The 10,829-nt window shown below is 32.1% G+C and overlaps 1 protein-coding gene across 1 annotated transcript; it reads right to left on the minus strand.

Annotated features, from left to right (window-relative positions):
* Positions 1-7,288: 7,288 nt before the first annotated feature.
* On the minus strand, positions 7,289-8,335 carry LOC107469254 (protein MTL1). Its single transcript, XM_016088631.3, has one exon. It carries the CDS (start codon positions 8,169-8,171, stop codon positions 7,503-7,505), a length of 669 nt encoding a protein of 222 aa, XP_015944117.3. The 5' UTR covers positions 8,172-8,335; the 3' UTR covers positions 7,289-7,502.
* Between the last annotated feature and the right edge of the window lie 2,494 nt (positions 8,336-10,829).

Here is a 10,829-nt window from a genome sequence, read left to right on the forward strand (position 1 = left end):
CTTTAAATCATCCCATATAAAAATTAAGTTACATGAATCATAAAATATGCACATACTAATAAAATAAAGCATTGTCTTACTTTTTGTTCAATGAAAATACTAAAAAAATGATATGATATAACATTAACCTAAATGAATTTAAAATAAACTAATTCAAACCCAACATTAGCCCATTAAAATATTCTAATCATCTTCTAAAGAAACATGTGTGCCAACATTTGTTATATAATTTTTTTCTACACAAAAAATATCTCATTAATTTTAGAAAAAATAACAATTAATAACAAGTAAGCAATAAGAAAAAAAATAGTATATTACCTTGTTCAACTTTTTCAATCTCTTTAAAATTTTTAATTAGTCCAAAAGGCTCATCTATTACCCAATCTTGAGTGCATACAAGAGCTTTCACCATATATGGTGTCAAGGAGCTCCAATAAGGGTCAATAATCCTTCTTCCCATACTAAATGCTCTTAGATCCAACTATAGAAATTGGTATGGTTAGAACTTCTCGAGCCATACGTGCAAGAATAGGGAAATCAGGTTGAATTTTCCTTCTACCTATCCAAAATATCTAACTCTTCCAACTTATTTCTAGGCTCACAATCTTCTTTCAGATATTTGTCAAGTTTAGATTTAGCATCTAAATCACGTCCAATTGACTGCAAATAAATATTCAAGATATTATTTTCATCCTTTTTATTGATCATTGCATCTTGATTACTTTGAGATTCAATTTGCCTTGATAGTGATCATAAAGGAAGTTCAAGCAAGTAAGAAATTTTAACTTGAGTTCTCCTCCCTTTTCTACACTAAATGACTCATCTAAAATTCAATTTACAAAGTCTAACTTGTGACATAGATCAAGCATAATTACAATTAACATGTTAATGCCATTTAATGTTTTCCAATACTTCATATTTCCTTTGCATCTTAGCTTGGACGTCATTAATCTTATGCTCAAATAATTATTTTCACAATGCAACTTGACTTTTTTTCCAATGCTAAAGACTTCTTTCATGTATTTATTACTAGTAACATGCAAACTCCCAAAAATGCAAAATGTAGCATCATAGAATATCTTCAAGAATGGTATAATTGATTCTGCATAAGTTCAATCATCATCCATAGGCATGCCATGAGATTTGTTCAGCTCATCTTCATATTTATCATCTTGCAACTCTAGCAAATCAAACGTAACTCGAAACTTCAATGCTGTTTCCAACATTAAATATGTCGAATTCCACCGAGTTTTAACATCCAAACAAACAAGGCCTTTATAGTTGATGCTCTTCGGTGCAATGCATGCTTTGAAGCTTTCACTTCTCATAGAGGATGACTTGACATATTGAAACTCAGCTGCAGTTAACTTCATGTGAAGTTAATAACTGAGAGCCGTTAGATGAAAATTTAGTCAAAATTGTCAAATTATCTAATGACCTTCAACTATCAACTTCACATGAAGTTAACTGCACTTGAATTTTCACCCACTGCATTGCAAATTCTTGTAATCGAGTCATAAATCTCTTTCAAGCCATCTTTCACTATCAAATTCAAAATATATGCACAACAATGCATATGAAAATAGTCCCACTTCAAAACTAGACTATTCCATACATTTAATCTCTTTTTCAAGTACATAATTACACCTTCATTAGAAGTTGCATTATCAACCATTACAGTAAAAATTTAATACAATTTCCAAGCCTCCAAGCAACCTTCAACAACTCTACCAAGTATCTCCTCAAAACGACCCTCAGTCCGACAAAAATTCAATATCCTCTTTTGCAACTTCCAATCATTGTCAATAAAGTGTGCCGTTAGAGACATATAAGTCAAATTTTGACGTGACGTTCAAGTGTCAGTTGTAAGGCACACTTTCTGACAATGATGAGAAAGATAATTTTATAAATTCACTTTTTTCTGTATCAAAAAGAGAAAATATATCACGGACCAATGTAGTACGTGAAGGGATTTAAACTTGGGTTACAAGCTATCCAAGAGCCTTTGAAAATACATTTCTTTCTACAAATCGAAAAGCTAACTCTTCAGTTACAAACATCTTAGCGAGGATACTTTGATATACTGCTTGGTCAAACTTGGTAACACTTGGTGAGGATATAGAACCACTTGGTCCACCTTCTGTCCTTTGTCTCTTGCTCCGTTTGATGTCTAAGTCAAAGCATCGCTTCCAATGTTGCTGCATAGCGCTTGTTCCGCCCGCATATTTTATTTGACCATTGCAATTTTTATACCTCGCATACTTCTCTATACCTTTGACTGGAATAAAATATTTTTATATCTGTGATCAATTCTTATGCCCAGAAGATCCACCAGGTTGAAGAGGTAACAATGGAATTAGCAGAAGGGGTGAAAGAACTTAAATTATCTTCTCTTTATGACATTTTTAATGTGAGCAACAAACCTAACTATAAATTAAATAACCAATTAAACAAAACCACACATGAATTGAATTTTTTTTTTGTGAGCAACAAACTATCCAATTAATGTAAAAACTAAGAAATGAGACTATAACAATTAATTATTACTACAAGAATAAAATGAAACAAATAATAGCAAAATCTACTTATCCCAATCAATATACCTTTGCTAATCACAATCCAAATCAATTCCAAGTTTCTAAACATAAAATTAGAACAAAACAAGATTTTGCTCCAGTTCATGTTCATAAAATCAATTCCAAATAAGATCATATTTTATAAATCAAGAGGCTAAAAAAATATAAAAAAGTGAGACTTTACTATTTATGCACCAGCAGCAATAGTAGCTAACTAGCTAGAAATTGGCAAATAGGGAAGTACAAATCAAACTCATCAATAAATGAAGGTTATATGAATTGGCCACAATCCCATCCTTCTCCTGAAATTTAGTCCAATGTTATCAGAACATACCCACTGAAATGGAAGAAACTAAAGGCTACAGAAGTTGAACTACTCAAAGTTCTCTGAGAATCCCACTATTAAAAACATTAAGCACAAACAAAACACAGATCCACCAATACTCTTCATTGAGCAAAGGAAAAAATAATTAAATCATCTAACTTAGTTGATCATTCACTGAAACTAGAAACAAAAAGAGAGACCCAAAATGACATAAAGGTAGAAGCTTCCTTCAAATTTAAGTAAGCAAAAGGGGAGAGTAATTTGACAACGGTGATAGTGATGATGGCCATGGTGAGGCGACAATGATGATAGCAGTGGTGGGTTGGTAGCGGTGACAGCAGAGGAGGCCGGGAAGAGAGAGGAATGATGTTACTGTGTTAAAAGTCGAGACAGTGAGCGACGCCAGAACACCTGGCTAAAGAAGACTTGTTAGAGTACAGCAACGGTGATGATGGCAGTAGTGAGTTCGTAGTTGTGACAGCAGAAGAGGCTAAAAGGAGAGAGGAACGACGTTACCGTGTTAAAAGTTGACGACAGTGAGCGACGCCGGAACACCTAGCCGACGGAGAGTAGTTCGACGACGGCGGCGGTGATGATGGCAGTTATGCCCTGGTGGGTTGGTAGCGGCGACAGTAGAGGAGGAGAGAGTCAAGAGAGAAATGGCGTTAGCGTGAATGTTACTCGCTCTAGGATTTTTTGGAGTTTTGAAATTACAACCGTGAATAAAACCAATTTATTTAGTTTAAAACTAACAGTGTTGCTATACATCCAAGTATGTTTTCATCTAAGTTTATCCAAGTAGGCCCACCACCAACAAAAACTACTCTGATTAAAAGAGCGTGATCATTCCAACGTTACTCTTCGCGTTATAATATAAAAACTATTCTTCTTCGCACACGCAAGTTCTTCTTATTCTCTCCTCCTCCTCCTCCTCCTTTTAAATTTGCACACATAGGTTCTTCGTCTTCTCTCCTCCTCCTTCTTCTTCTTGCATATAGATTCTTCTTCTGCTTCTCCTCTTCTTCTCTTTCGTTATCGTCATCACGAACAACACCAACATTTTGCTAACATCTTTATTGGTTCTGATTTTCTTTGGTGCCATCATTAAATAATTTCAGTTCATTTTTTAGTTTATTTTGGTTCATTTGTGAATTAATTTCAGTTCATTTGTGTGTTGATTTTGATTCACTTATGAATAAAAAATTTGGTCAATACTTATTAGCAGTATCAAGTGAACTGAAATTAACACATAAATAAACCGACAATTAACACACAAATGAACCAAAATAAATGAAGAAATAAACTGAAGTTATTTAATAATGGCAACAGAGAAAATTAGAACTAATAAAGACGTTTGCAAAATATTGGTGTTATTAGTGATGATGATAAAGAAGAAGAAGGAAGAGGAGGAGGAGAAGAAAAAAGAAGAAAAACCTGCGTGTACAAATTTAGAAGAAGAAGAAGAAGAAAAGATCTGTGTGCTTCGTTCGAAGAAGAAACGCGTGATTAAAAAGTTGTCATAATAACTTGGATAGACTTGTATTTTGCTTGGATGTAGAACTTTATTCTAAAACTAAACTAAACCATAAAATCGATTTTTAATAAATTGGCTTTTATAAAAAAAAAAACAATAGTTCCAGATCAGTTTTTATTTAAAATAACTAGTTTATTTAAAATAATTTTAATTTAGTTTAGTTAAATTAGTTTTTTTGAACACCGGGCTATGACCATAAAAAATTGGATGTTGTTTTGCACCACTCAGAGAGAGACACATACATGTGAATGAAGTATACTTTGGAAAAAAAAAAAGTAAAAGCTTGGTTTATGAGGAGTGTTGGGTTTTAACGGTTTATTTGATCCTCTTTATCTTTTTTATCCAGTATTTTCTTTTGGTACTGCTTATATTTTTGTTTTTGATTGGGCTTTTTGTTTTATTTTGTTAAACATTTTAATCCAATTTTAATTCTATGAGCAAAATATTTAAAACGTTATACTATATTTTTGCCCAACTAACAACATGTTCAATTAGAACAAGTCCAAAATTCCAAAACAATAAATTTTTTTTCCTGCACAGTCAGCCAGACACTAGGTATTACTCATCCTATTCAGGGACTGAGATCTCCTTCACTTAAAATAGAAGAGGTATAGATCAATTTCAACAGAAAGAGCATACACCTATAAAAATAATTCGACGCTTAAATAAGTCAAAGTAAGAGATAAGTATAATATTATTCAAAATAAATAGTGTACCTTCTCCTTTTAAGATTTCTTCTTTTCATATAGTTGTTGTGGTGAATGACGATAATTTTGTGGATCTAATATTGCAAAACTATTGAGAATGTTAGCTTGAATTTGTGATAACCGCTTCTAAACATTATTTGAAGTCATACCAAAAAGTCCGTTAAAAAAGAAAAACACAGACCATGATGAGCACGTTTTATTTATATATTTTCGATATAAGTAGTGTAGGTGGAGTTATTATTAACAAATTACTTTTAATTACACAAACAATTTAATCATGTATATATTAATAAGAAATTAACCCTTGACAAATACTATTTTTCTGGGACAGTAATCCCAAAAGCTAACACATTTTTCTTAAAAGAAAAATACGAAACTAATATATCTAAATCAAGTCAACTATGAGGCTCAAAGTTATAAATGAGTCAAACGTAACTGGATACTCCAAAATGTTATGTTCTTCCACACTAGATGAAAATCATGAAATATATGTTGCAAATTTCATTTGTCATGATATGTATTAATGCATCTATCTCTCCTTAGAGGACCCCCACGTAAATTTGATGGCCCCTAGCTACTTCATCATTTTCCATTTAATGCTTATACACTTTAATTAGATAAACGCCATTCACTAATTAATTTCATCAAAAGTACTCATTTTTCCTTTTGGCTCCCCCAACTTTCACAAATTCTGGATTGGGATTCATATGCTAGCTAGCTAGTGCATCTCCTACAACAATGTAGTTTCAAATTATATGTAGTTGAGAGCATAATTGTTAGACTATTACATATGAGTAACATACCAAATGAGTCCGATCCTCAATAAATTTTTAGTCAAAAAATTTAATCCTCGACAAATTTTAATTACAAAGTCAGTCTCTAACTTATTTTTTTTAGACATATCAATCTTCATGTTAAAATTTGATAAAAAAAAAATAATTAGACAAATTAACAAAGACATATAGTAATAATTCCTAAAAATATTTAAAATTTTAAGATTATTCTCTATGTTTAAACAAACAATCTTATATGGGAATTAATTTGTCAAACAAAATAAAAGTTTAGAACCGAGAGTGATTAAAATTTATTAAGAACTAACTTATGTGACTAAAATTTACTTAAGAACTGATTATGTATGTGAATGATTATATTGATTAACTTAATCTAAAACATTATTAGATACCTTAGTATTTTGTGATTTGCTCAAATTCTAGCCATACAATTGATCTCTTTTTACAGTTCACAATAATCAATTCTTAAATGTTTATGTTATTAAATTCTTGTGTCTCTTTCTGTTGCCAACCCTTTTCTGATAGTTCGTTGATAGCATAGCTCAATCAGTCAATCTTACATAAGACAGGAGAACAAATTAAAATACACGTTACATCAGATTATTACTGGAGACAATATAATTTTGGACCCTAATGAAAAAGTTTGATAAATATATTTTTTACGACATATCATCATCTAATTAGTAGAATAACCAAATTAATTCATAAATATATTTTTTGAAAATTAATTTGATGCATTTGATTTTTCAAAATTTAAATTAACAAATATATAATCTTTCGAGAGCATTTTAATTGGTAAGCCCCATATATATTGTCTTTAAACAATATAATATATAATATATGAGAATAAGATAACTATTGACTAGCATCATATAAAACAAAAAATTAAAATAGACTAGATGAGTCAACTAATAAACAAGTAACTAGCATTAGTTTGACACAAAGGAATCCTAAATAGTAACATTATGACGGTGCTAGGAGACAGGAAGTTTCATTCGCATGCCTTTATTTGTATATTAATCTCCGAAAACTGGTGTTACATGTGAGATTTGCATTGGTTTTTGTATTTAATTTAAGCCTACATCGTCTTCCTAACAATTCCGTAATTTGCACTTAGACCATCTAAACTATAATAATACACTCAATTCAGTAATTAATTAGTTCACGTCAACTTAACTTGTATAAATTCACTTCCAGTAATTATATTAATAAAGCTTGCTGAGTCACAGAAAAAGACAATCATTTTAATATTGAAATATATTACATTATTAGAGTTTCACAAAAATAAAAATGTCATGTCTAAACCTTAAATAATATGACATGGTTGTAATCAAACAACTAGAAGAGAAGGCACATATGATAAATTAAAACTGCTAGTAAAAAATGTAAATCAAATTGAAGCATATACATGAGAAATAACACCAACAACAACATGGTCCTTAATTAGCACTTGTTGTGTAACAAATCTTGTGGTCCAAAATACTAAATTTTGAAACATTATATATGTCTACAAGATGTAGAGATCCAAATCAAGCTAGTTAATTAATTAAGTAGCTAAAACATCTTAGCTTACACGGTAGTTGCATTCTTCATGTTCCAAAAAGCGTAGCACCCTCTAATAAGAAAACCACCACGTGCACATTTATTATGCTTCAAAGTAGAAGAAGATTTAATAGTAGCAGTAGGAATAGAGGACCTTGATGATGATGATGAGTGTGAGAAGGAGACGCTACTAATTCCCTCATTATTACCATGATTATTATGATTTTCTCTCATGGAAAATGAAGGAGAAGATGATGAATTATAATTGTTATATGCAAATGACCAAGAAGATGAAGACAATGAAGAAGAAGATGATGGTGACCAAGATGAAGATGGTGACACATGATGAGCTTTCTTACTTGATGATAGTCTTAACCAAATAGTTGAAATGACATCATTGACCCTCTTTGATGAGTAGTAGCTCCTCCTCTTCTTCTTGGCACTAGTAGGGGTATTATTGGAATAAAAAGAGGGTGGAGGTGTAAGTGGTGGCAACAAAGAAGAATCAGACAAAGGGTGTTTAGGTGTTCCAGGTTGTGCCTCCCACGTGAATGGAACTGAAGCCACTGATTTTTCTCCATAGTAGAAAACTCTTGATGAAGAACCTTCTTCTTTGGCCATAAGCTTTGAGAAGAACCTTTCATCATGCTTTATTCTAAAGGACTTTTCAGCTAATGACGAATTATTTGAATGCATTTTTTTTGCTTGTTTTGTGTATACTATATACTTTGAGCAATTTCCTTGTGTATTAATATATGCTGCTATGCCTCTAGCTTCAGATCTAAAATTGAATGCCTCTAGATCCGAAAATAAGAGAGACACATTATATATTAGACTCTCTCTCTCTCTCTCTTCTATCATAATCTCCAAGTAGCAATATCTTAATGCTTTTGCTGTACCTTGCTCTAGGGACATATAAATATGGGTGTTCTACCTAGCTACCTCTATATTTGTAGATTTGATTTAATAATGATGAAAATTTTTTAAATAAATATACAAAAATCTACGCCTACAGACGATAAATTCGTTACCAAATTTATTATGTATTTATATATAAATATATTTTATATTTTAATATGTATTTTATATTAATATTTATTTTAATTTGATGATTGATTTTTAGTAATTTTTAATCGTTGATCTTGATTATATAAATTATATATATTTTTTATAATTAAAATTAACAATTAAAAATGACTGTAACATTAGTATATCGGTTATATATATATATGTGTGTGTGTGATTGTTACGGTGCTTACAAATGTTTATCTAATTTCTTAAAAGAGTTAAAAATCAATATTTAATTTTAAAATATAAAAATAAAAAATTATTAAATATTCAAAACTTACCATATCAAGTAAATTAGGTAAAGCCAATGAGTTATAGCTCAAATGGCATAATCTCTCCATACTCAAATAAGAGGTCGCGAATTCGAATCTCCTATCTTTGATAAAAAAAAAATAAATTAGACAAAAGTTAGACACTATACTATACTATAGACATTATAGAATCCATCATATATATATATATATATATTAGTATATATTTTATATTAATATTTAATTTAATTTAATGATTTTTTTTTTGTATACGTAGCGATAAATAAATATAGCTTTTGTTTTGTGCATCAACTATATAAGAGTATACAAGAGCAATAATTTGTGTCACTAATCGAAACTGATTTCTAATTATCATTGTTATATATTTTAAAACAAAAGAATATAAATTTAATTAATCTTTTGAAAAAAACATTAATATAGTCATAAAATAAATTGACAACGTTTAAAAATTCAAAAAAAAATCACAATAATCATATACTAATATAGACCATATGAAAATAAGGGTAATTTACTTAAATAAATAAAGTGGAGATCAGTTTTATGATTTTATCTAATTACACATTTTTGAATAAAAAGATGTAAATGCATTTTTTCATAATTCTATAGAAATCGTTACTGATAGCAGCGGATTAGGTTAGAACGTAAACCGCTGCTAGTAGTCGCGGTTTACGTGTGTTGGGGGCTTAACAGAAATTGCTATAGACAGCAGCGGTTTCTGTAGAATGTTGGAGGCAGTACTGGTTTAGTATGTCAAGAGTGTCTAGTATGTCAAGAGCTTCTAATTTAAAATGGGCGCTTCATTGTGGTAACGCTCAAGTTTCTTTCATGAATCAAATATTCACGCTTCTATTTGGAATAGCGCCCCTCATTTTGGGCGTTAACAATGTCCATTTTGAAAAGAAGGTAGGCTCGCAGGTGTTACTCTTGGATGGAGCTCTTTGAGTTGGGTATTATTAATGCCAAACTTTCTTTGCAATAATCCTAAAGCAGTATCCATAGTACTAATATATCACGCTCTAGATGCACGCTGAGATGGGGCTTCTCGTGCACCCACGTACCCCACGGAATAACAGCCTCCTTGTCGTCGTCGTCTGGGGGTGGTGGTGTCACGTCATCGTCCCTCCAAGGGGCACCGGCTAACTCAACCATCCTAGTGACCAGCATGAGAAATGGAAGTAGGCCACGGATGTGTGCTTGCCACATGTACCTCCTGATCAACCGGAAAAAATATACCTCCTTCCCCTCCATGATACAACCGATCAGGATGAGCATGTCCACCGAAATCTTAGAAAATTGGGTAGTAGGCATGACATAATGGGCGAATATCTACTGCCAAGTCCTAGCCTCTCTAAACAGATAAACAAATAGCATCCCCTTGAGCTTCTTGTTGTCTGAATCTATCATCCAAGGGGCTTCCGGTGTGGCAATTACCTCCCTCAAGGCATCATAATCAAAGGTCATACACTGCATTGCCACCTCTGCCTGCTCATAAACATCTGTGGCACCAGTCTTAGGTAGGCAATGTAATGCATCCTCAATAACAGCCTCACTAACTAGGATCTGACCGCCTCGTAGATAAACTAAATCAAGGATCACTCTGAAGAAGTTACAATAGAATTCCTTGACCCATGATGTGTTTATCCTTCCCAAATTTCTATCAACAAAACCCAGGCCTTATCCCTCAATGCGGGCCATCATGGAGCGCCTCAGGTCATCAGGAAGGTCCAATTTCTTCTCAATGTTCAGATTTTTCTTCTGATAGGTTGGAAAGCGTAGCTCACAGTACAAGTTAGAAAACTTGGCTGTGTTAGTAGGCTGAAGCTGTTGGTTCGCCTTATCCACTTCATTGAGTGAGTTTTTGGCATAGTGGGCATAAGGAGAAAGAGTAGGCGTTTGAGGTGTCTTCCTCTTCCTCGAAGTAACCTTGCCTTTTCCTTTATCAGCCATCCTGAAAAAAAAAGAAATAACAGGATATAAACACTTAAACACGTAGAGGAAAGAAAGCAAGGAATGA

Source organism: Arachis duranensis, chromosome 10 (genome assembly GCF_000817695.3).
Source record: "Arachis duranensis cultivar V14167 chromosome 10, aradu.V14167.gnm2.J7QH, whole genome shotgun sequence".
Classification (NCBI taxonomy): Eukaryota; Viridiplantae; Streptophyta; class Magnoliopsida; order Fabales; family Fabaceae; genus Arachis; species Arachis duranensis.

Coding starts and splice junctions, on each gene's coding strand:
- LOC107469254 (XM_016088631.3), bottom strand. CDS start 8,171: ATGCATTCAAATAATTCGTCATTAGCTGAAAAGTCCTTTAGAATAAAG.